The 27,593-nt window shown below is 43.3% G+C and overlaps 1 protein-coding gene across 2 annotated transcripts in view; it reads left to right on the forward strand.

Moving 5' to 3' along the window:
* PAXIP1 (PAX interacting protein 1) overlaps nucleotides 1-27,593 on the forward strand; it is a 59,420-nt gene that overhangs the window by 14,137 nt on the left and 17,690 nt on the right. For both annotated transcript variants that reach the window (XM_078785983.1, XM_068126297.2), the window contains exons 5-12: nucleotides 8,235-8,348; nucleotides 10,127-11,062; nucleotides 11,517-11,652; nucleotides 11,841-11,935; nucleotides 12,141-12,236; nucleotides 12,325-12,459; nucleotides 21,891-22,012; nucleotides 27,132-27,316. In XM_078785983.1, the coding sequence (XP_078642109.1) occupies nucleotides 8,235-8,348; nucleotides 10,127-11,062; nucleotides 11,517-11,652; nucleotides 11,841-11,935; nucleotides 12,141-12,236; nucleotides 12,325-12,459; nucleotides 21,891-22,012; nucleotides 27,132-27,316 (1,819 nt within the window). The remainder of the gene's footprint in view (nucleotides 1-8,234; nucleotides 8,349-10,126; nucleotides 11,063-11,516; nucleotides 11,653-11,840; nucleotides 11,936-12,140; nucleotides 12,237-12,324; nucleotides 12,460-21,890; nucleotides 22,013-27,131; nucleotides 27,317-27,593) is intronic.

Raw genomic sequence — 27,593 nt, forward strand, 5'->3', positions numbered from 1 at the left:
AAAAATTAAGTTTTGAACCAGAACACCTAGAATCACGTACAAAGACACTTTTTTGGGTAATTTGACCACGAGGATTCCGAATCTGACATTAGTTTGACGTTATGACATTATTTTGACCCAGAAATCCAAGATGGCCACCATCCAGTAGAGCGAAAATGCAACTTTTAAATGGGAGAACATATGATCATGAATTAACACATTATTTTGGCTAAATCTATACTGGCCACGGAATTGAGGTCCTGATTAGTGAATTGCTATTTTCTTGTTTTTTATTTGTCTGTGTGTGTAATGTCATATACTTATTTCTGTCTTTCCAGGGAGTATACGAGCGAATGAGACGGCACTGAGAAGCGCAGTATTCAGAAGATAGCTGTCAAGAGAATGTCCACCGTTCCGTGTGTCCTCCAGTGTGGCGGGCTTTGCAATGAAGCCACTGATGTCGTTACCTCCGTTGAGAGTTGGGAAAATCTCAAGAAAAAAGCCCTGTTATGGAGCGGTCTTGACAAGTTCGGAGACGTTTATGCAACAGTCAATTGGGATAATGGTCCCGGCAGACAATGTGTCCATAAATCATGTAGGCTGACCTTATGGAATGCTAATAAACTGGAGCAGGCCAAGACAAGACAGAAAAAACGAGAAGTCAAGGAATGCCAATCTCAGTCTTCGTCCATGTCTGAGGCTTTCCCCCCGGCTGCTTCTCCACCTACCAAGCGGCTGCGATCAAGTGTAGAAGGGCTGATACATGAAAAAACAAAATGTGTCTGGTGCTTTAAACCGGAGTCGGCAAAGCACCCAGAATCAAAGCTGTCCCTGATTTCGTATGATAATGCATGGGCAACGTTCAAGAGTCACACGGTGGTCCTCGAAGATCAGAGCATGCGAGACAGAATCAACTGTGTGATCGATTATGCAGCTGATGACCCATATGCGATTTAGATCAGATATCACAACAAATGCTGGTTGAAATATGTGCGTAGTTACCAGAAAATGAGTGAAGATGACAAACTCCCACGCATGCACAATGTCAATCTCCGTGAGGCTCAGACTATCTTCTTTGACCACATCAGAACAGTTATCTTTGAGGAACGTGAGCTAAGGTCACTACAGAGCCTCCTCAAAGACTACAGCTCTATCATATCTCGGTATGGCTTCTCAACATCCAGCATCAAGTCATCCTTTATCAAAGATATCCTGACCCGGGAGTTTGAGGGCAAGATCGGCTTCCACTCCCGCCCTCAGAGAAACCAGAGCGACCTAGTCTATGACACGTCTGGGAGTGGTTCATATGTTGAAGCAGCACTCTCTGCCATCGGTGTTGGCAGTGAACAACTGGTGCACAATGTGGCTAAGCGGCTCAAGGATGATGTCAAGTCAATCAAACCCATCCCATGGCCGCCAAGAGTCGAGGAGCTAGAAGAGGAGGAAGAGCTCCCTTCATGCACCTGTCCCTCTGAGTAAACGCTTGACATTTGCCAAGATGCCAGACACGGAGAAGCCCAGGGAGGAACTCAAAACGAGAGCTGCTGAAATGGAGCAGAATGCTCTCAAGGCAGTGATCAACCTGGTTGAGGTCAGTCATCTTGTGGACCTCACTGAGTTGCTGGAACATCGTGTTGTTGAGGAGTGTGTGGCTTTATTCAACTCCAACGGAACATACAGGAAGACACAGAAGAGTAAGCTCATCCAGAAACTCTCTCTGCAATCTGTAGATCTGCAGGAACCCTACACCGCTCTCATCGACATGGGCATGATTTGGAGGATGGCAACTCCATCAGCAGAGGATCGACAGACGCAACATGGCACCCCATACAAGTGGTCAGACTATGTCCACAAGGTGTCTTCCATCATCCTTGCCCGCCATGGTGATGCTGAACGTATCTTCTGTGTGAATGACCCATATGACACACCATACTCTACTAAAGATGACGAGCGAGACCTGCGGGTACAGGGTAAGGCACATATACCCAACACCTACATGAAATTGAATGACCCCTTCCCTTCTGCCCAAGCATTCAAAACACTTCTATGTAGCGTCAGCAACAAGGGGCGGATGCAAAAGCTGATATGCACCTACCTGACAGACCTTGCAGAGAGTGTTGATGCAGAGATTGTCTACTCTGTTGGCTCCCACTGCACCAATTTGTCAACCCAGCAACCAATGGAGAACTACAGCTTTGACCAGTCTGAGGCTGATACTGTCCTCTTTTCTGCTTACGCAGTTCTGCGTGAATCAGGCTACAGTGGCCCTGTTGTCATTGATACCGCTGATACCGCTGATACCGATGCCTATGTTGCGGCAGCAGTCATCTCGCAGCAGCTGCCCGGAAAGCTCTGTATCAAGAGGAAGAAGGAGACTATCTTATGTCATGGCCTGGTTAATGACGAGATGGCAGACTGTATTGTGCAGCTGCACTGTATGACAGGCTGTGATGCCAACTCAGGCTTCTATGGCAAGGGTAAGAAGTTGGTGTATGACCGGGTGGCGAAGAGCCCTGTGGCTCGACGGCAGCTCTCGCTGTGTGGAGATAGCCTTGACCTTGAGGAGGAGGTGCGAGAGGAGCTCTTCCAGTTCACACGACATGTCATCTATGGCGACGAAAAGAGTAGCACCATGGCTGAGGCCCGTGCAGCAAAGTGGAAGACACTGAAAAACAAATCATTTATCCGTCTCCCTCCAGATGCAGACAGCCTACGCCAACACTGCCTCCGAGCAAACTACTTGGCATATCTTGTGCGTCATCCCTCCAAGAAACACCACCCCTCGCCACTCGGACATGGCTGGGAGCTGGTGGGTGGTCGCTGTCGCCCTGTCCGCCACACGCAACCTGCTCTCCCGACACATCTACCTGCACCAGGGCCAGCTGAAGAGAGTGAGGAAGATGAGAGCCAGGAGGGGAATGAGGAGCGAGATGATGATGTACAAAGGCAGGGAGATTCATCGGAATCTGATGATTCAGATTCTAGTGAAGCAGAATGCTCTGATTCGGACTAATCATATAATTAAAGGTCATATTGATTAATTACTTCATTTGAAAACTGTTCAAGTCACAGCTATTAAAAATAGCTTATTTTGAAGTGTAATGAGTTTACTTGTCATGCAATCATCAATTACTTTACTGCAAGATATCCTTATGGAGGTAGTTTCTTTAACATGTTTAAGTACAAAAGTTGCATTTTTGCTCTACTGGATGGTGGCCATCTTGGATTTCTGGGTCAAAATAATGTCATAACGTCAAACTAATGTCAGATTCGGAATCCTCGTGGTCAAATTACCCAAAAAAGTGTCTTTGTACGTGATTCTAGGTGTTCTGGTTCAAAACTTAATTTTTCAAGATAGTGCCGGCGGTCATCTTGGATTCGGGCCTCTGGCGAAAAATGCTGGGATTTTTGGGAGGGACATAGAGGCTATTTTTGTTATAAAATGTCAATAGAAGTCAAATCAATCGTCAAACCTTACAAGCCAGAAAATGGTCACGGAATTGAAGTTTTGGACCTAACTAATGTGAGGGGGAAAAAGTGAGAGAAACAAGGAATGCATGGGACATGTGGCTCACTACACTCTCCAACTGTCTTGCCTTCACCTTCTAATTTGACGCACAAAATATCCACGATGGTTACACAACAAAGAACTATGTGCACCCCTCACCCCCTTCTTGTTTTGTGATTTACTTGATTTCATGATAAAGGTAATATAATGAGACCTCGCTGTATAGGTCTTGCTCTAAGTTTTCTTGTTTTTTGAGTATTTCTTCACAAATATGAAATACTAGAAAGGCACCTGTCGCTGATGTGGATTCGTAGATGTCTCGCCTTAAATGAGCAATTTTTTTTGGAGTGTTTGTTAATATAAATGGGAAATCAGTGTAAATATTCAATGAGCAGATATAGCAATGGTTGCAGCTGGTAACCTCGACAACCATTCCATTCCACCAGTGAATATTTCCAATCCATGTTGATTGTACCTCTAAAGTACTGCTTGGTACTGCTTGGTAGTGCTCGGCTGGGAAACGGATTTAGGCACATTTTGGGCCTACCGCCTGACGGATGATCACCGAAGTTCTTTCCATACCAAACCGACCACCTCCAGGCACCAATTCTTTTCCATGTGGTTTCTTCGATCCCTGACCTCCCCCTTCTCTCTATACTCCCCACAGCTTTGATTTTGCCAATTTCCATTCGGTATATCTCACAACATTTCATTCTGGTTTCCCAATCGATGATTCATACATCAGGAGTTTCAGTTTCACTTTTCAGCCTTGGTTTTGCTTTGAGATATCAGTTTCAATTCATCATTACAACTTGTGATGTAAAGCAAATAGTGCACGGAAAAGGTCGGAAAAACCAATTACTTTTGGATTTTTTTTCGATTTTCTAAGGTGTCCAAACTGTTTTCAGGGTCTGAAAGAACAAAAGGGGTCATAAGTGTCCAAATGGTCTTAGATTCTCCAAATGCTCTTAAAAAGTCAATAGATCTGAAAAGTATCGAAGAAGGTGTATATGTTTAAATGTGTCTAAATGTGTATGGGGGGGGGGGGGGGGGGGTGTTAAAGGGTGTAATTGGTCTAATGGGGTTTAAATGGTGTGAAACAGTGAAGCTGTAGTAAAAAAATTAACTCAGGAGTGCAACACTGCAAAATAACGGACCAAGTGACCTCCTCATGACCGTTTAAAACCCCTATTCAGGTGCATTGTGGTTAAAAATCTGATTGTAGAAAGTTTCGTTGCAATTAACCTTGGGAGCTCAAAGCAGAAAGGTCACAAATAAATAGCAAAACAATTCGCCTTATTGTGACGTGGTTGTTGGAGGTTTACACGTACGCATGTGGTTGCTTGGAGATGGCGGCACGTGGGTTGCACGACAGGCATTGTGTTTGTGGATCTACCCTAGTTTATGATGGTAAAGCTGCCCCACGCATGCCGTAAAGACCCAAAATCTCGTTTTTTGCCCTTCTGACTTGTATCATTGAATGTGTGGCTGATCTGTTTTTAACTTAATGTATCTGTTTAATCTGTATGACTTGTAATTTTGAAACTACAGCTGATGGGAATTTATAACGGCCTTGGTTAAAAATGCACCAACAGCACCCTTGGATCACCCTAGGTCATCACGATCACCCTTGATTAAATAAGATGTTCAAAATCTGTTTTATTGTCAGACAATAATTGGAACACCCTCTCGAAATGTCCATATAGGTATACAGATCAAAATCGTTCGTTTTAAACTATAGGATGTATATTTGGGAGGTGTGTATCTTTTTTTTTTTTTTTTTTTTTTTTGTATACAAGATCAAGGCTCGTGTAAGAGCTAACATTAATGACAACAACAAAACAAACGGACACATAAGACGAAATAAAGGGAGCGGGAGACAAGATGGGGAGAGGGGGAAGCACACAAGTACAACATTTGAGAACAGGGACATCTTTCATCTTTTGAAGCTAGCTAAGATGGGAACGTTTTCTTCCACAAACTTTTTTTTTTCACCCTTGAGCGTTGTGTCGTTGGATGAGCAGTAAAATGACCTTTAAATCGGTTTTGGTTGTTTAAAAAAATTTTTTTTTTTACTATTCCTGGTTTTTGAATGACTAGGACGTGCCCGTACGTGGGTGCCCGTTCCTTGCCAAAAAAAAAAAAATGTCTTCGCCCATGCATGCATGGGCGTGCCCATGGGCCCATGGGCGTGCCCGTAAGTGCGTGATGTGACCGTACAATGAATGTATCGTCCCGACGCCGCAGCTCGGGCTCGCCGCAGCTCGATGATTAATCATTAGTACATTTGAAAGATCACCTGGCTGCTTTTTCGCCAATCTTACCAATCATGGTAACGTCTCGATTAAGTTATTTTTCACATCTACTGGCATATTATATGATCGGAGCTCACCATCTCACCAATTATACTGGTTTCCGAGTTGAAATCCGAAAACATTTGGGCTTTTTATAAGCATTGAATATATGGGTCTACCCTCGGAGATCATAGCGACAGGTGGTGGCTCGGGTGTTTATAAGTTATGACTTGTGAGAAAATAACTTTAAAACCCCTACTTAGGTGCATCGTGGTTAAAAAATGTTGGCATATGATGTTTCATGCCAATTAACCTGGGGAGCTTAGAGGAATAGGGTCACAAACAAACAAAAAAACAAACATTTCGCCAAAACACACACACACACACGCACGTATATATATATATATATATATATATATATATATATATATATATATATATATATATATATATTATACATATATATATATATATATATCTATCTATAATGCCAGTAATCTATCTATAATGCCAGTAATCTCTGTGTGTCTGTCTGTGTGTTTGTCTGTGACCGCTGTTTCTCGACAACCACGGGTCCGATATACTTGAAACTTGCCAGGTATATTGCTGGGGACCCGAGGATGTGCCTTTTCAAGGTTTGAAATTAATCGGACAAGTACCTACCGAGCTATGTCCAAAAAACGCTTCAACCAATCAGAGAGCAGCGAGCTATCACGTGTGCCGAACGTGGCGATCGGACTCTGCCTCGGACGGCACATTTGACAGCGTATTCATTTATTTCACGTTGGAAAACTATGTTGCCGTTAAACTATGTTTTAAAACGAATTCAAACTGCGATTAAATTAAAACGATTCATCCTAACTGCGATTTGCGAACTTCCGGACAGTGACGACTGTCCGGCAGCACGCTTTCCGGCAGCCAATCACAGAACGCTTTGTTGCGTAGGCGTGGCCGATGTGAGACGAGCACGAGCGGAGCTGAGCGCGTTACGAGCTGACCGCCATTACGGTACGTAATTCGATTTCTTATGCGCATTATTTCTCCCAATTCATTCATCTCCCAATTTCTCCCAATTCAATTCGTATCACTAATAAAAACGAATTTGCGATTCATTCGCTTTCCTGCGCGTTTGTGCACGCGATGGCGATTGCTTTACCAAACTCCGGAAGCCGTTCGCTTTGGACCAAACCATTGCATGAGGGGGGGGGTTCTGTGGTCGTTGCGAATGGACCAAACCATTCATGTAAATAGAGGGGGGGGGATTGTCACTGTACTCGCAAGCCGTTCGCCGTTCGCTTTGGCGTTGCGAATGAACCAAACCATTTCATGTAAATAGAGGGGGGGGGATATAATTTTAGATAGATATATAGTACGGGCATATATATAGTACGGGCATGCCCTAGTATCTATAATTCCAGTAATCTCTGTATGTGTGTTTGTTTGTTTGTTTGTCTGTGACCGCTGTTTCTCGACAACCACGGGTCCGATATACTTTTAAACTTGCCAGGTATATTGCTGGGGGACCCGAGGATGTGCCTTTTCAAGGTTTCATATTAATCGGACAAGTACTTACCGAGCTATGTCCAAAAAACGATTCAACCAATCAGAGAGCAGCGAGCTATCGCGCTAGTGTGCCCACGAACGTGGCGAACCACACTCTGCCTCGGACGGCACATTTGAGAGCGTATTCATTTATTTCACGTTGGGCAAACTATGTTGCCGCTATGTTGGCGTTAAACTATGTTTTAAAACTAATTAAAACCATTTCATGTAAATAGAGGGGGGGGATTGTCACTGTACTCGCAAGCCGTTCGCCGTTCGCTTTGGCGTTGCGAATGGACCAAAACATTTCATGGACCAAACCATTTCATGTAAAGCGTTCGCCGTTCGCTTTGGCGTTGCGAATGAACCAAAACATTTCATGGACCAAACCATTTCATGTAAATAGAGGGGGGGGGGGATTGTCACCGTACTCGCACCCACGTACCCACGTACCCACGTACGGGCATTGCACCCACGTACGGGCATGCCCTAGTATATATAATTGGGCAAGTTAGGATAAGCCCCATTCATACCTTTTTTATCCTGCTTTGGTTGTACCCTTAATTAAATGCAAGGGAATGTTTGTCTTTGTCAAGGCTCGTGTCGTTCTGTGTTGGTAAAGAATTCCAACAGCAGGCTTTATCATTTGAATGTTGGCATATAAATGTCAAGCACAACCATGTGAAGCCGACATTTTGGTCACGAGTCCATTGTTGGAGCACAAGGGAAACCCGAGTCGGGCCCCTTGCAAGCACCTTACACTTTCTGGGTTACCTCTTGTTTACATTCTTTCCCAGTAGCCTTGGTACGACTACACGCATACAAGTTGTTACTACTTTGTAAAAAAAGAAAAAAAAAGAAAAAAGAAGTCAGCTTGCCTCATTGAATGTACTTTCGTACATCATGTCTAGATCTCAAGCGAAGACCGCAGTGCACTCTGGGCTATGCTGACCTTCTATGGAGGTGCCTGCCAGTTGGTTCTCAACAAAAACTGCTCTCATCTTGTGGTACCGCAGCCCACTGGGGTAAGCTGTCTATTTTTACCTCCACCACCTGAGGTGGACAGAGGTTGTTTTTTAACCCCGTCTCTGTCTGTTTGTCCGTCGGGTTGTCTGTGTAAACTGTGAAAAATCGAAATGTGATGGACAGATTCGGATGAAAAATTGGTGGAGAGGTTGGGGGTGTGACAATGAAGAAATAATTTGATTTTGGTGAATATCCGCCTCCAGATCTGAGAATCTTTTAAGTGCCTCTTCACCATTGAGGGATATGGCTAAACCTGAGTTCAATTACACTTAACACACACACACACACACACACACACACACACACACACACACACACACACACACACACACACACACACACACACACACACACACACACACACGCGCGCATATGTATACATATAATAGATCAATGCCGATTGTCCCACCCTGAAATGTGTAAATTTTCCTTGAAGAGAAAAAAATTAAGTAAAAGTTGCTTCAAATTAACCCAAACCTGCAGGAAAATTATAAAAACAATTTCAATCAGAGAATTTTTTTTTAACCCAGGCAGTGTATAAGCAATATGATTGCTGAGGAAATTTTATTTTCTTTGCTGTTGAGAAATATGTTGCAATATCTTTGGTGTTTAGAAATACTGTATGATGATTTTAGAATTTGACACTGGTGTTGGCTTAGTGGTTCGGGTGCCGGCTAGGGATCCTAGGATCCTGAGTTCGAATCCCAGTCGATCGCTGAATTAACACCAAGGGGGTTGACTCAGCCTGTCATCCTTCCGAGGTCGGCAAATTGAGTACCAGCTTGCTGGGATGAATGATCACGGTGTGTACCCCGGTTTAGAATAGGTGCACCGTATCCCTGTTAATCGTAAGAGGTGACTCAGGGTTGGCGTCAGGAAGGGCATCCGGCCATAAAAACATTGCCTCAAACAGGGAACCATGATTGTCATGGGGCCCGCAAGGCTAACCCCCGCTTTAGCGGGGAAAAATGGCCTCAAAACGATCATTCATTCATTCATTCATTGTATACATCTATCTGATATAAAAAAAATACGTGGGTTTTCCCACCCATTTGTGTGTAACATTCATTCCACAGATGATAGCACATCATACGACTGCCATATTGGTGCTCTGTGAAGCCATATACATCTTTGGAGCTGTCATATGTTTTAGCTTCAAACCCGGGTTATTATTAAAAAAATTTGGGAGCGATTGAATGAGCAGTCTGTTTCTGACTATTTCCTCTTAAATGACTCTACAATGAATGAATGAATGATCGTTTTTAGGCCATTTTCCCTGCTAGAGCGTTTACCAGGGACTATACCAGGGACTATACTCACTCTACCAGGGACTATAAAACCCGTGTCATTACAATGGTCTTTGTCCGAGGAATTATGGGAATCTCGTGAGATTATGAAATGAAACATCCGTCTTTATCTACTTTAAACGATGTGTATAAAGCAAGTCGATGATTTACATTGGATGCGTTCCGAAAAACTGAAGTTATATCAAACCCATACACTGTAAATTACACATTTTCTTATTTTTATGTTTTATTTACAATATTCAAAGTAGATAGGGGGAGGAAGGGATGGTTGGCATTTTGCATTGGTTTGCTTGTAGTTTATACTTTTTTTAAATTTGAGTTGCTTCCCTTTAATGATTGGAAGAAAATAGTTTTGACTGTGTGAGACTTAGTATTTGTTGATATTTTTGAACAACTTGCATTGTCTACCTGTGTTCACCTGTTTCATATTTTTCCACTTCAAATTGGCTCATCCTTTTCTCTCATGATAGGTGAAGTATGAATGCGCGCTGAAGCATGCATCCAGGATCAAAATTGTGACTCCAGACTGGGTGCTGGACAGCGTTTCAGCTAAAGGCCGGCTGGCGGAAGGGTCATACCACCCTCGGCTGGTTGTTCAACCATTGCCTGATGGGATGACCGAAAACGGAGATGCAGAGATGCACTCAGAAGAGGAGGAGGAGGAGGAGGAGGAGGAAGAGGAGGAGACTGAAGAAGGGGACAACATGGAGCAAGACATGAGAAAGCAGGAGCTAGAGCAGCAGATGCGCCACGTTTTGTCGGCAGCTGCTGCGGAAAGAAGGCGAGTTGCAAGTGCGTGCCTTCCAATGCATTTCTCCTCCGATGATTCCAGCTCTGGCCATTCAAGCCCGACTCGGGTTCCAGAAGGATCTCCAAGTTCCTTCTCGGAGACCATGTCACACAGGTCGCTGACCTGTTTTAAAGCTTCTCCTTGCCTCTCTGCACTGGCCACCCAATCCCCTGCTGCTCAGCCAAGTGGCTTGCTTCCTGCACAGCCTTTGCAGAGCAGGACCACAACCTTGCAGGCACACCTAGCCTTACTTACAGGAGCACGTGTTCCTTCACTTCACGGTTTGAATTTACCACTACCAAGGACCCCTGCACTCACCCCACAGAACAACTCTATCTTGTCTTGCCCTCGCTTACCTGCTGTTCCTGATCTTCCTGCTGAGTTGAGACTCCAGGGTGTAATAATGTCTAATTTGGGTTCTCCTACAATGGTGCCCGCTGGAAGCGGTGCTAGAGCTTTTTGTGCAGGTGTGGATGGAAGGACCAGTGGGTCATTGATGGGCCGGACCTCCCTAGGCACAGATTTTGGAGTAATGAGCCCAATGGTGCGCACGCTGCGGAATATCACAAATAGTGCTGAAGTACAACATTCCTCGAGGCTTTCAAACGTAGCACATGTGAGTATATAGAACTCGACAAAACTCGTCTGAGCTTGTGCACTTGGTCCTTCGTTCAAATGCATGTCACATTCTTTTCAGATTACCGCTTACTTATCCTGAAATCTGCGTTCTCACAATGAGAATATGTGCTTTTATTTTTCTGTCTAAGTCTGTTCATTTTGGCCTCATTAATAAACTCGGTGACATCACCTTTTCCAAGTTAGGATTCTAGTTCACAATTGATTTGGGGACAACCTGTGTTCAGAAAGAATCTTCTGCTTCTTATTTATTTAAATAATTTTCCATTCTTTTTCAAATTTTAAACGAGTTACATGCCATTTGACTTGTTGAGTATTTGTCTGCTACATAAACATACTTAAAAAAAAAAAAAAATTGGGGTTTTTTAGCTTTGCTTCTTTGCTGAGAGCTATTTGCTTTGTGTTTGCAATTGTACTTTTGTACATCATTTTAGGTGCTCCAAAGCATGTCTGTGCCAACACGAGCCCTGGACTTGCGTCCCAGCGAGGCCAGATCCCTCGAATCGTCATATTTAAACGCCAGAGATCAAGATAGCCTACCCCCGCAATCTCGTGATTGCATCACGGAAGGTGAGTTCCAACACTCCGTGCCGTCTAACATCTGTCCGATATACCGTACTCTTTTGTTAAACAATTTATTATTCATTAGCTATACTCCACTACTAACGTTGCTATAAGTAGCATGGCTGGACATTTAGAAGGCCATTCTGTCCACCTGTGGACATTGCAGATCCCACACTGGTCTCGCCACCCCACAGCTCCCCCAGCCTGCTACTTGCTTGGCTGCATGTTTGCCTTTGCCGATTACCCAGAGCGGGTCTTGGACAAGCAGCTGATTGGCACGTGGAAGAAGGTGCGACTCATTAGGCATTACGATGCATTTGGTACACTGCACTGCAGAGAATTGTACCACAGTATAACCTTTGGTATTCTTTGTGCTTTCATTTAACTAGCCACATGCTGCAAAATCCAATACCATTTACCACTTTTTCAAACCTAACTTTGTGTCAAAATTTATTACTGATCTACTTGATATTTATGTGTGTCCATACCAACAGGTAATTCACCAAAATGGTGGTCTTGTTGACTCGGTTCTTTCACCTCGTTGCACACACCTGCTGTGTGAAAGCCAAACCTCGGCAACCTTCAAACAGGTCTTGTCAATTATTCCTGATTAGTCACCATTTTTATTTTCCTGGGGGGATCTGCAGGTGGCATTTAACAATGTATGTGTCCTAGCAGGCTCTACGTGAAGGGAAGCGCTGTGTTACCATCCACTGGTTGAATGATATTCTCAAGCATGGCCATGTGCCTCCGTTTCGTGCCCTGCACCTTCCTACTGCTTTTGGACCTGAAGCGCGGCCTTGCACCAACCATGTATGTTCTACACCTTATAATATCACCATCTATGACCATGTGCCGTATTTTTCAGCGAACAAGTCCAATTGGATAATTTTCGCCATTTTTCTTTTTCTTTCATTCATCGATAAGTCAATTTGGAGTACAACAGAAAGCTAGCTTAACGACGGTAGTTTGAAAAACTGTCATTCAGAACAATGGAGGCGTTAATTCCTCCCTGACACTCGCAACACATCGCTGTCAACGGCATTTGCAGCGTCATGAATACTATTGAGCTGTTACATGCTGTGCATATTATTTGAATTACTTTGTGGGGCGACCTTCATACTAAATTTTGTGTCTGTCTGTCTGTCCGTCTGTTTGATCGTGATACATTCGGCCGTGATACATTCGACCAAACTTGACAGGAGGACAAAGCGTCACACGGCGGAGGTGGTAGCAACTTCATTTGTCCCCTCCACAAGAGGGCTTTCCGACTTTGGCAAAATCCATGTTAAGGTGTATAAATAGCTTATTGTGGCCTTTTTCCAAGGCTGCTTTTAATAAAAAAGTAACTGCAAATAATTTGAAAAAGCATGCCCGTCCACGTCCGCTTTGTCTGATTCAGGCGTCTTCTTGTTACCCTTGCCAGAGGAAAGGGTATTGCATTTGAGTCCGTTTGTTTGTCTGTTTGTTTACCTGTTTGTCCGCACAGAATAAATATGATTTTCTCTGCAACCGTTGGTCTGATTGACAGGAAATTTTCACCATAGGTGCAACTCCACCTGTATAATTTTTTAATGATAATTATGACTTGGTTCCACGTGGTTCGGCCGCCATCTTGGAAAAATCGAAAAACTTTGCACCTTTATATCTCGAAAAGCGCTGAATAGAAAAAATTGAGAAATGGCTCATTGTAAAGAACTCTCCATGGGGAATAAAATATGTTGATGATGTTGTCATAGGTGCCTCCATTATGACGTCATAATTCGACAAGTACAAAACTTCATCCGATCAAGATGAAATTTATTGAGCGTCATGTCGGCATAAATTGGTGGAGAAAAAATAAAATAATGATGACATCATCGGTCACGTGGTTCGGCCGCCATATTTGTTTTAACACAAAAGCTTTCAAAAGCACTGAAAATACATCCTGGAGATGGTTTGCAATCTCTGATTGCTCTTTTTCTTGTTTCGTATGAGAAACATGACAACGGTTTAAAGAAAAATACAAAATGAAAATTGACGATTTTATGCAACCTTGACCTTTGACCTTCTGATCTAAAAAAAACCATAAGCTTCTCGTTTTTGATTGGTGAACCAATGCAGTGACCCAATATGCAAATTCTTAAAATTTCAGGTTGACGTAAAAATTTCAGGTTAAAATTTCAATCAGCGTCATGAAAATTGACGATTTTATGTGATGGTGACCTTTGACCTATTGACCAAATTATTAATTTGACTTCTCCATGTTTTCATAATATAGCTATGTTGGAAATTTGATGACAAAACTCAAATGGTAAATTAAAATTTCAGGTCAATTGGATGAAAGTTGATTTCAGATGATGCTGACGTTTTGACCAAATTATTAATTTTTCTTCTCCATATTGTCATCATAAAACCTTGCTGAAAATTTGATGAAAAATCTCAAATGCCCAGATCAGAAGTTATGGCCCAGACAAGTGATTGCAAAACCCCGTCTTCCTCTACACGGGGACGGGCTAATAATAACAAGAAGAAGAAAGTGCAATCAAAGATTGCAGACCCTCGCCAGGACGTGTTTTTAGTGTTTTTTAAAGGCTTTTGTGTTAAAACAAATATGGCGGCCGAATCACGTGACCGATGATGTCATCATTATTTTTTCTTTCACCACCAATTTATTCTTGGATTACGCTGAAGAAATTTCATCTTCATCGGATAAAGTTTTGTACTTTTCGATTTATGACATCATAATGGAGGCACCTATGACATCATCATTAACATGTTATTCCACATGGAGAGTTCTTTACAATGAGCCATTTCTCAATTTTTTTCTATGCAGTGCTTTTGGAGATATGGAGCTGCAAAGTTTTTCGGTTTTTCCAAGATGGCGCCTGTACCACGTGATGCACGGCATCATAATTATCATTAAAAAATTACACAGGAGGAGGTGCACCTATGGTGAAAATTTCCTGTCATTCGGACCAACTGTTGCAGAGAAAATCATATTTATTCTGTGCGGACAAACAGACAGACAAACGGACTCAAATGCAATACCCTCTCCTCTGGTGGGGGTAATAATGATACTATACTATTAATGTGATCACAAAACAATAATAATACTGATAACATCCCCACTCCTCAAGGGATGTTTCCTCATTGGACAAACTCCGTGTTAGCATATCGAATAAATAGCTCATCGTGGAGTTTCATGGGGCACCTCAAAAATATTATAAACCACAAACGCGTACGATTACCTTTTGAAACAGTCGCTACTGTTCTTGACACATTATATGCTAATTGCGTTGGTCTAACAAAGCGTCATAGGGTTGCTGCAATCCTGCCTGGGGAAGATGAAGGCCATTCCTGTGATGTAGTGCTGCAACTCCGACATGGTGAAATACAGAGGGTCAGTGAAATTCAAAGATCCCATGATCCCCTGCATTATGTTATTCTGTTACCGGAGGGCACAGGTGGCTACCACTGCACACTTAAAACAGTGAGAGGTCAAAGGGTGTCAGGTGCATAACTAATATAAACAATAGCAATAATAATTGGCAATAATATGGATAACACGACCCCCCTGCCATTCCCGTAGGAAGCGGGTGTAATCGTTCGGATAAATTGGGATGGAAATAAGTTTTTCAACATATTTTTTTAAATCAAATAAAGGTAGAGTATTTAAAACAAGCTGCAAAATCATTGGCTTTAACCATAGATACGTCGATCCACCTTGTTTGAAAATCCAACTTCTTTCCTGGAAGTCCTGGCAGTGTCCATATGTTTTATACCTCTCCCACCCCCCTTCCCATGCCCCCTCCCCTCAAAGCCCTCTCCCTCCCACAGATCTCTCGATGTCCCTGCTCTCAAATGTTGTGTTTGTGTCCTTCCCCCTCTCTCCCCATCTTGTCTACCGCTCCCCATGTTATATGTTTTATGTGTTGGTTTGTCTTTCTGTGTGTTTAATGTTAGCTCTTTCACGAGCCTCGATCTTGTATACAAAAAAAAAAAAGAACTCTTTCCTAAGCATTGGTTTCTGCTGAAGCCGTCCCTATGAATGAGAACCAAACACATTATACGGTTTGCCATTCCATTGCAGGGTGTTGTCGGTTGGGGCAGAAAGTTGCAATTTAGCTGTGGTACCTGCGCTGTGTGATCTTTAACGTATGCCAGTGTATGCAAGCAGCTGGAACATCGGCTTAACTTCCCTCCAACGGACGCTGCACTCAATTTATCCAGTGCCTTACTTATGAAGCACCAGAATGACAGTTTATAGTTGGAATGAGAATTGAACCCCAACTCGAGGGCTGGAAGTGATTTTCTTTGAAGACAAAGTCATAAAAGTGCTTTCAGGGACCCACAGGATTTTTGTTGAGGAATTGCGTAATTCTTGCAAAGTATGTCAGCAGAGATATATAACATTTGCTTCACTGGTGATCAAGACCACCTTTGGATCATAAAGTTGAATTCCGAAGTAAAAAGTTTGTTGACTTTTTCTTGATAGCTTATATGCCTGATGTAGGAGCTTCTTTTTTTTTTTTTTTTTGTATACAAGACCGAGGCTCGTGAAAGAGCTAACATTAATCACACAAAAAGTCATACCGACACACAAAACACAAAATAAGGGGAGCGGTAGACAAGATGGGGAGAGAGGCGGAAGGACGGACACAAGCACAATATTTGAGAGCAAGGACATCGAGAGAACTGTGGGAGGGAGAGGGCTTGCGGGGTGGTGGGAGAGGTATAAAACATATGGACACTGCAAGGACTTACAGGAAAGAAGTTGGAATTTCAAAAAAGTGTATCTGGGGTGAAAATTAGCGGGGGTAGATAAGATCAAGGTTTTGGATGGGGGAAGATAAGAGATGGTGGTGAACAGCTGTTTTAAAGACCTGGAGGGAGGAGTGGGATTGAAGGGAGTGGGGGAGTTTGTTCCAGAGGTGGGAGAAAAGGGGAATGAAAGAGTGAAGATGAGCAGAGAGCCTTGATTTTGGCAGTTTAACCATAAGAGGGTTGCAGGCAGATCTTGTGCGACCTGTAGGAATATTTGGCGGACAGAGCACAGAGAGAGCTGGGGGAGCAAGGCCGGAGAGGAGTCGGTAGAAGACAGAAAGACCACCAACCTGCCTGCGGTGAGTGAGTGAAAGGCCCTCGGAGTTAGTTTCATCGCAGGAGATTCCAATGATTCTGAAAGCTTTGGTTGAAGCCGGGCTAGGTGTGAGGCAGGAGCACCGGCCCAGAGGGGGGAGCAGTATTCCATTGAGCTGTGGATGAAAGCCTTGTATGTGGTGAAGAGCTCAGGTGTGCTAAGGAAGGACTTCGCACGACGGAGGATGCCCAGACGGCGACTGGCTTTGGAGGCTAGCTTGGAAATATGGTTTTCCCAAGAAAGATCATGGCAGATAGTGAGACCCAAAAGCTTGAGCGACAGAACTTCTTGGAGAGGATTGTTGAGAAAGAGAAAGATGGGAGTGTTTTCCAGTCGGTCTTTTCGGAGAGACATAGACATAGACTTAGAGACATAGTCAGAGCTATTGCAGCAATCTCTCATCTGTCACATCATGCCCATTGCCCATTGCTTTGTCAATTTGACTTTAAACCCAAGGCTTATGCAAGTTCATTGCATAACTGAGCACAACGACACGGAACTTGCGCAACTTGGTGTCAAACAAGATAGTAGTCACCAACAAGGATTCTGTATATACCAAGTCAAGAGCTCGTGGAGGACCGAGGGGGTTGGGGGGAGGAGGGATATGCACCAACAGCAGGGTTGCAGGACAAAATATAGGGAGCTTTGGACAAATAAAGGATGTGGGGAGGAATGAGTCGTCGGGTAGGATACACGGTGTGGACAAGATGGATACAAAAGCAAACTCAGGAAGGAAAAAAATGGAAATCGCACAAAGATCAAGTGACAAATGTTGGAGAGTCTCAATTCAAACCAATGGAGCTGAGCGTTCATTGTATCCTCAACATGTTGTCATGGTCTTGCTCTAATGTTGATGTTAATGTGGAATTTCTCAGCAAGAGTTATATTAGGTAGGTTGCCATTGCCTTCCCATCGTTGTTTGTTCGTGCTTTACCCTTTTAAATGCTGAGCGCCAAGCTAGGAAGCAGCACGTACAAAAAGTATTTTATATGACTTGGCCGGGGTTTGAATCACCAACCTCCCAGAGTAAGAACGGACGCTCTTAACCATTACGTCACTGAATGTGGTTCTCAGTCAAACACATTTCCTTTAAGGGAAGCAATAATTTCGAGTAATAGAAAATGAGTTGTGCAAACGTCATGTACATAGGAATCCAAACCACAATCTGTATTTCTGAGTGTAACTCTACATAACTCTGTCGCGTGGTGTATAATGGGTTGCAACTGTGTTGCACAGCATTGCCCAACTATGTTGAACGTAACACTTGAAACCGCTGTCACGAACAGCTGTTGCGACTGATTCGGACATTGACATTGCAGTTTAAGAAAAACGAACACGAAACGAGAAAGCATGTCAAACTACAAAACCGCCCACCCATATCCGCTTTGTACTCGAACCGATGAAAACGGCAGTTAAAAAAATATTGTACATTTAATAATTTGCATTCTCCATATCTTACTATAATTCACCAAATGTCCGTCCGTCCGTTCGAAGGTACCGCGAAAATGGCTCAATCGATCGCAACGATATTTTGGGTGGGTATTCCTGGGATTCCTGGGAGTAAAATAGGCTGTAATGTTTTTCCAAGTTTTCCAGTTTTTCCAAACACAATGGAATAATATTTACCGAAATGAACAGTGATGTGGCTTTTATTGAAATTCTACAAATACTGTTTAGATTTTGATGAGAATTATGAACCTGCCGCGAATCCGGAAGTGGACAGATTATGGCAATGAGCTGGTTTGATAATATCCAAATACAACCGTCATTTAAAACAGTATTTTGTTGAAGTATCAATTGATGATTGAATTCGCCATTGACTGGGTATGGAACAAACGTACCCGTTTGTTTGCGAAGGGTACGTTTTTCATGGAAGTCCTTCACAAACTTGCTGTCCATGTCTGATGTGCGACTGAACGTGCTACAGGAATGTGGAATTTATTGGTTTCATGCTTCAGCATTTGCCGTTTCTGCATTGTCTGTTTGCTTCTGGCCCCCCACCCATGCGTAGCACGGGTACCTCATGAGCTTTCACAATAAACGGTTGTTGAAAAATAAATGACAAAAGTTCAAATGGTTAAAGTTGTGGCCTGGACACACACACACACACACACACACACACACACACACACACACACACACACACACACACACACACACACAGACACACACGCAGTCACACACAGTCACACACACACAGCCACTCACTCACACACACACACACACACACACACAGTCACTCACTCACACACACAGTCACTCACTCACACACACACACAGTCACACACACACACAGTCACACACACACACACACAGTCACACACACAGTCACACACACAGTCACACACGCAGTCACACACGCAGTCACACACGCAGTCACACACACACAGCCACTCACTCACTCACACACACACACACACACACACACACACACACACACACACACACACACACACACACACACACAGTCACTCACTCACACACACAGTCACTCACTCACACACACAGTCACTCACTCACACACACACACAGTCACTCACTCACACACACAGTCACTCACTCACACACACACAGTCACTCACTCATACACACACAGTCACTCACTCAAACACACACAGTCACTCATTCACACACACACAGTCACTCACACACGCACACACACACAGTCACTCACGCACACACACACACACAGTCACTCACGCACGCACACACACACACACAGTCACTCACGCACGCACACACGCACACACAGTCACTCACGCACGCACACACACACACACAGTCACTCACGCACGCGCACACACACACACACACAGTCACTCACGCACGCACACACACACACACACACACACACACAGTCACTAACACACACACACATACAGTCACACACACAGTCACACACAAGCGATTCGAAACTCCATCTCCCACTGTGCAAGGGGATAGTCTAATACAGACTTGGCATTTAATATGGAATATTTTTTTTTTCTTGACTTGGGTTTACTTTCTTAACTCTATATATCAATCTGGTGAGTTTCTTTTACACTTTGGTGATTTCTTTGTTAAAAGAACCATGTCACTGATTGTCTGTCGCAGCAAGAAGTCAACAACAGGTTTATATCACAGGTGGCGTGGCAACATGTACGGACAGGTGCATTTGATGATTGGCTTCACAGTCGGGTATACAAGGGTTGTTGCATTCTGTATTAGTGGAAAACAACTGCTGCACGTCTCCAAAAGTTATTGCCGCTTCCTCTGGAGATGGTCCGTCAACTCGACAATGCTGTTTGTCATGGAGTGGTGGCTTTATGAAATTACGGCATGAAACAGTGTGCTATTGCTCGGCAGTATGGCATCACTCAAGGTCAGGTGTCAAAGATCCTGAAACGAAATGCCCAGAGGGGTGTCCCGACTCCAATACCGAGGCCAGGACGTCCCCGCAGAAGCACAAGGAGGGATGATCGCCAGCTGCACCGGTTAGTCCGCAATGGCCGTACCAAGTCAGCTAATCGGCTTAGGGCTGAGTGGCAGCAACTGACAAATGTGCCTGTATCCAGAAGGCTAGTCAACCAACGACTGGTTCAAGCAGGCCATCGTGCCAGGCGTCCCCTGAGAAAGCCACGCCTGACCAGACAACACCGCCAATTGCAGTGGGCCAGAGAGCACCGTCAATGGCAGCCAGGACACTGGAATCGCGTGATCTTCAGTGACGAGTCTAGATTTCTGGTCTATCGTCAAGATGGCCGCGTCAGAGTGCGCAGACAAGTGCATGAAGCCTACAACAAAGATTGTATAGTCCCAAGAGTTGAAGCTGGAGGTGGTGGGGTGACCGTTTGGGCTGCTTTTCATGCAGGGGGCAAAACTGACCTGGTTGTTCTGAATGGAAACCTGAACCAGTTCAAGTACAGGGCCATTCTGGAAGAAACATTGCATTTGCTTGTGCAGCCTTTCGAGGAAACTTTGTCTTCCAAGATGACAATGCACGGCCTCATCGTGCTCGCATGATCCAACACTTTCTTGCTGACCGTGGTGTAGAGCATATGGAGTGGCCTGCCATGTCCCCGGATATGGATCCGATAGAGAACTTGTGGGCAGAATTAACGCGTCAAATCGACCACTTGGACCAGCAGCCGACCTCTGTGCGTGAATTGCAGCAGGCAAGCGATTCCTGTCCAAACCTTGGCAAATCTCGTGAACAGCATGCCTCAACGGTTACGTGCTCTCCGGAATGCTCGTCGGGGTTACACGAAGTACTGAACTGTAATTTTACTGTCCGTAATCCCAGTCATAATTTAACTTTTGTTTTTGTTAAAAAGAAATTTGGCTAATGTGCAAAATAAAGAGATACTTCTGGAAAACGTACAGAAGTTTAACACAGTACTGTCCATGAATTGAGTTCGATATCAGTTTACATCACTTTCAAGGATCAATTTATTTGTTTCGAAATGTCAAATGTGGTTTTTGTTTCTTTTAAAGGTCACATTAACAAAATCTAGAATAATTTCAACATAATTCCAATAAACTTTTGGTTCTAAGACATCTTGAAAAGTAAGTTCACCCCCACAAAAAAAAATATTCCATATTAAATGCCAAGTCTGTAAATTCCATCTGAACAGATTTTTTTCATTGACAGAATATTTTCTTCATTTTGAAAATAATATCCATTTCCTATAATTCCCTTTATAACTAATTTTGGCCTCAATGTTTCAACACACGACATGCATTCTTTCTGCTCTTTCAAAGCAATTTTGGACCTCCCTTTATAACTAATTTTGGCCTCTCAATGTTTCAACACACGACATGCATTCTTTCTGCTCTTTCAAAGCAATTTTGGACCTCTGAACCAATGGCTCATGGTGCTGGGAAACCAGGTACAAACCCCATATACTTATTGTGTGGATTTGTCTATTATTTACAAACGTCCTTTTGATTTGTGTAAATGTGCACTGATGTCAACAATGTCTTTGTCCTGAACACAATTTATGTGCAAGCTCCCGCATTCGCCTTGAATCATTGTTTTTATTTTAGGTTTTATTTTTATTTTTATTTATTTATCATAGCAGCCATACCATCGTTCCCAACACTCATTTCCTCCTTTGTATGCTTCTATTCTCTTTTGCCGCAGATTGTGTCAGTGACGGGCTTCATGGACCGCGATCGGGAGGAAGTAAAACTCATGGTCAGGCTCATAGGAGCAAGATACACAGGCTACCTGACCCGAAGTAACACGCTCCTCATATGCAAAGAGTGAGTGTGACCGAGCTTAACAGTGGAAGTCCAGGACTATTTGACCCGTGACTGGGCCATCAAAACCTTTTGGCTCTTTCATGCAGACACATGTTAGTTGTGTGTCACAAAACAGGTGGACTGTCTGATATTAAAGTAAATAAACTGCTCAACATCCTCCATCCATCTTTGGCACTCAATCTCATCCCTCCTGTTCCATTTTTCTTTATTTCTGATGTTTTCCCCTGGTGCCGTCAGATATGTACACACTTTAAATTGGTATTTCTGAAAGCATGATAAATATCTGTTTGAAGCTGAAGGGGAAGTTGGTAAAGTGCAGCACAGATATACTTCCCAGTTTTATGTCACTGGGAAGTGAGGAGGTCCTGGGGTGTTCTATACCTACTTAGATACTTGTTGTAAAATGATGTTGTACAGCACATGTGTGAAGAAGAGGCATGATGTTTCAAAAAGTTGTGGACATATTCAGCCGAAATTTGGTGGACATGTTGGGTGTGCAACAAGGATGAATTTATTTGTTTTTGGTTAAGATCTAAATCTGGATCCGAGTCTTTTTAAGGATTCTTCACAATTCAGAGATTGGGCCAAAAAACGAGATACATTATAGCATGATATTTCAAATCGTTGTGGACAGATTTGAGTGAAACTTGGTAGTATGTAACAAGAACAAGCCAATTCGATTTTTGGATTTGGTCCGAATTCAGATCCGGCCTATCATTGGAATACAAAACGAGTTATTGTGACTTGTTAGCACTTCTCTTTGCTGTTAAACCAGCAGCATCTGTGAAATATCCACCGAAAATAAACGTATCCGAGCAAAAAACATTTCCCCCATGTTTTATAAAATGTCCATCAGTTGATGTGGTGATTGAGTACTGTTCATGAAAAATTCGGGTCCTTTCTTCGTGTTTTCACTATTTGCCTTCTCCGCACCTTCAAATCGCCGAACGCATCTTTGAGCTTTCCCCGATATGCATCTCTTCTCCTCCTCTGATCTCCATCCATTTCGAGAATGTCATCGCTTCATTCACAAGTTTGTGAACTGCATCTCCCATTGGTCACATGTTTTCCTTTTTAAAGCTTGGCTGATGACTGCAGCACCATCGATGCTCGCTTCCATGAGGATGTCTTCAAATCCATTTTCCTTCACCACTCGGCTTGTATTAACCTTTGAAAATCATAGCACCATGCCTGCATCCCATGAAATGTCTGCCAAGTTTCATACCTCGTGATGACATCGTTCACGTGACCTGATGGCTCAACACAACGTCTCACCTGCATGAAAAAGGAAACTCTTGGAGATGGTCAAGTTATCATTGCAGTTCTTTGATATTGTACACCGCTCCTTTCCTATGCCATCTCCAGGCATTGCAAATCGTCATTGCTGGGCACCGTAGGGGGCTCGGCAGTGACGGACGCTGAAAGAGAGTACTCAGTTTTCACTCTGGTTGTTTGTTTTCTTGGTTGTTTGTTTGTCCGGACGATATCTCAGCCATCCTTTGAGGTAGGAAGCTGAAATTTCGGCACAATAGTGAGCAAGTCCTTTGTCAAAAACGGTATTTTTTGTTTTTTGATTAATCAATTAATTGATGAGTTATTTAATTATTAGCGATTATTAGCGATTAAGCAAACCCTGGTGTTGGGCTAGCGGCGAGGGTGCCGGCTTAGGATCCAAGGATGCTGGGTTCGAATCCCGGTCGATCGCTGAATTAACGCCAGGGGGGTTGACTCAGCCTGTCATCCTTCCGAGGTCGGCAAATTGAGTACCAGTTCACTGGTAATTCCCTGCTTGTCGTAAAAGGCGACAAAAAGGGTTGGCGGCAGGAAGGGCATCCGGCCGTAAAACATTGCTTCAAAAAGGGGACCAAAAAACAACAACAACCATGGTTCCCGAAAAAGGCCAACCCCTGCTTTGCGGGGAAAAATGGCCTCTAAAGGTGGTTTTTCTCATTTGGCCAATATCTCAGGCACCTTTTGAGCTCAGAAGCTAATATTTGGACATGAGTGACCAAGTGATGTGGCTATCAAGGATATTTTTGATTTATTGATTAATCAATTAATCAATGTATCGATTAATTATTTAATTATTCGATTAATTACTAAAAAAAAAAAAACATTTCAGTTACAGATTCTGATGAAATGGTGGTGGTTTATGTGTTCTGTGACCGAATTGATAAATAATTTAATTTTTTAATGATTATTATTTATTTATTTTCATTATTAATTATTTATTTATTTTCTTTCTTATTTGGCCAATATCTCAGGCACCTTTTGAGCTGGGAAGCTAATATTTGGACATGACAGTGACCAAGTGATGTGGCTATCAAGGATATTTTTGATTTATTGATTAATCATTTAATCGATTAATTTTTTATTGATTAATCAATTAATTATTTGATTTTTTATTAATGACTTATTTAATTAAATTTCTAAAAGATACATCTTCGGATGAAGCACTAGTGGTTTAGTTATGCTATTAGCCAATAGATTATGAAAATATTTTGTGATAATCTTTTATTGATTTTAATTATACAATTAATCAATCAATTAGTGTACACCTCTCCCTCCCAATGCAGCCTCAATGAGCTGCACTGCGGTATTGCCGGGCGCCAGAGGCGCCCCAGCAATGCCGCGCTGTAGGATATTTAATTATTTCGCATGTGGGCGGTGTACTTTGAATGTAGCTTTACTTGTATATATATTTTTTCCTTCTGTTGCCAACATGCATATCATTCCTGCTGCAACTGTGTTGATTGCACCCTGAAGTTGGGGGTATTTAGATCCACCATTATGGATTTATACAAGGCCACTGCATCGAGACTAGCTTCATCTTCAGGCATTGTCTGGTGTCTCTTAATTATTATTTTTTCAAGTATGTTTTGTTTGAGTAACTCCTGGGACCAAAAGAGAGACAGCACAGTCGGCCATGCACAATGCTCTTCCTTTTCTGAGTTCATGTTGTATCTTCATGATGTGTACGACATTGCCTTTTGTTACGTGGTCCTCCCGGTAACTACCTGGTCTTGGTGACCCCCGGACCGTGGGAGGACCCCGCCAGAAAGATCTCTGATTTATACGCTTTCGTAGCGCAATCAATATGAAAGATACAATAATTCAAGTCAATAAGAAACCCCACACCAAGGATCCGGATTACTCAATAATATATTCCCCAATCAATCAACAACCATCAACAATAAATCACCAATATTACTAAGATGGCCATCTCATATATTTCCCCCCTTTTCCCACTCACGACCCCTCAATGGTCACTGTCCCTCACAATGTCTCTGGGCCCCTCCAGACCAAGGTGATGGTCGACTTCTCCACACACGGGCGGTTGAACGAACCCCTGGCTGACGTGCTCCAAACGTGCACGTCGCGTACCGGGAACAGCTGCTGCAGCGCACACCTCCTTGCAAAGCAAAGCGGGCAAAGCAAAGCGCGCGAGGCCCAAGGTGCGACCCGTACGCGTCCTTGTAGACGTGGAGGCGAACTGTGCCGGACGCTTGGTTCCGTGCACGAACCCACGGCAACTTGACGTGTAACCGGTAATTACCCCCACAGGTAACTCCTCTCGCCAGACGGGCTTTCAAACGCAGCGTTCCCCACGCTGCTCAATATCGACACCGCTCGCGTCGGAGCTGGGCGATGAGAAGAAGATGGCCGCTTCTCCCGGACCTTGTCTTCTTCTTCTCTTCCGGTTCACCATCCCGTTTCCGCTCTCCTGTTATCCAGAGCGCCTCTAACCATTTAACCACAACAACCTTTAATAGAATAAACATTAATAAGCAATGACCTGAATAGTAATTCACATAAATTCACATAAATCCGTAACACTTTGGAGAACCTGTTTCTGCGCGTACTGTACATTTCTTGTCCTGTACACCATATCGACTGCAACATGCTTCATGGCACCTGCATTCTCGTGCTATTAGATTGCTGAAGTCTTCCTTGGATTTGACTGTTGGTGATCCATATGGGATGGGTGCAGGGTAGCTCGATTTGTGCCGTTACAATGCTATAAAAAAACAAATGCAGCACAGTTTCATGAAATTCGAATTTATTGCTGTCAGTGACTTTTCTGAGTGCTTCTGGCTGATTGTACCGACTATGATGGCCAGCGTAATGCCTTCCTTTGAGGGCCAAAAGGATTGCTTTTGGTCCTTCGCTTGAGCGTCGTCTAAACTTCTCTTTGTATTTTTGGCGAAAAGATGCACTTTGTCAAATCTGAGACACCGTTTTGTCTTTTGTGTTCTAATGAGGTTTAGGTGGACTTTAGCGGCAGATTCGAGCTCTTTCTGACACTTATAAAGGAGAGAGTGGACTGGTCACTACTTGGCAAAGTTCTGATAAATTATTCTCAAAATTTATTTTTCTGGTGATTAGTTTTGGCATTTCTGCACCAATTCGTGTTCTAATTGAACCACATTTCTGAGAGTTATGTCTCTTTTTGTTATTTTATCATTTTCACCTTCTTTGTTGTCCAGCATTGTTTAAAGATCCTCTAATATATAAAATTTCACCCCTTCCAGCATGTACATCCACTCTGGCGATTTCCCCCACTATAAATGTGCCTAGCAGGAGCTATTAATAAAATTTTTCGAATTGATTGATTACCCCCATGTTACCAAAAGTGGGCCGAGACTGGTACATCATTATTCCCATGCTTTTTGGAAAAAAACGGGGACATATTGTGATTGACTCCTTTTGTCTGTCTGTCCGTCCCGCTATCTCCTAAACGGATGTGCAGAAATTCACCAAATTTGGTAGTTATGATGCCACATGGCACGAAGGTGCGAGATCTGTGTCATTTTTCCCCGCCCACTGTGGTCGGGTCAAAAGGTCAAATACCAAAAAATGCAATTATGGGTACATTAGCAAACATTAAAAAAAAATTAACTTTGCGTATGCAATCAGCATTGGGGGACGCAGGGAATATGTAACAAGTTTTTGGATTTGACCCCCGGTTCATGCCCCATGAGTTGTGGATTTAGGGTAACGGGTCAAAACGAGGAAAACCAATTTTAATTCAAAATTTTCTATTGGGCCATTAATGTTTTTGTTTTGATGTTGCTATACAAAGATTTCATACTTTTCCTTTTGGACTCATGTCTAACAGGCCATTTGGGATGAAGTATGAAAAGGCACGCGAGTGGCGCATTCCATGTGTAAACGTGGCATGGCTCTGCGCCGTGATGGCTGGGTGCACTGACGCCATTCAACATCTCCAGCATGAGCGATTCTCACTGTACAACCTGCCCGAGGCATTCGCTCCTGAGCGCCACCTGCTCACGACGCTACTCGGTAATGACGCACTTTGTGGCGCACTACACACAGTGTATGGATAATGTGGAGGCAAGGATTGTTTGGAAAAGGGAAAGTGTAGAACATCAACGATGTTGGGTTGAGAGAGATGCTACATCAGGGCTGTTGATGACCAGGAGTTGTTGAATGATATTCAATCTGGTGGAAGTCCCGTATATGTCAGCATCATTCACAGCATCCTCACTGGAAGACCACAGCCCCTAAGAAGCTGGCCACTCCAAACAGGTTCCTCCAGAGGTCGAGTGAAGAAGAAATG

Source organism: Myxine glutinosa, chromosome 10 (genome assembly GCF_964187855.1).
Source record: "Myxine glutinosa chromosome 10, kmMyxGlut1.1, whole genome shotgun sequence".
In the NCBI taxonomy this organism is placed as follows: domain Eukaryota; kingdom Metazoa; phylum Chordata; class Myxini; order Myxiniformes; family Myxinidae; genus Myxine; species Myxine glutinosa.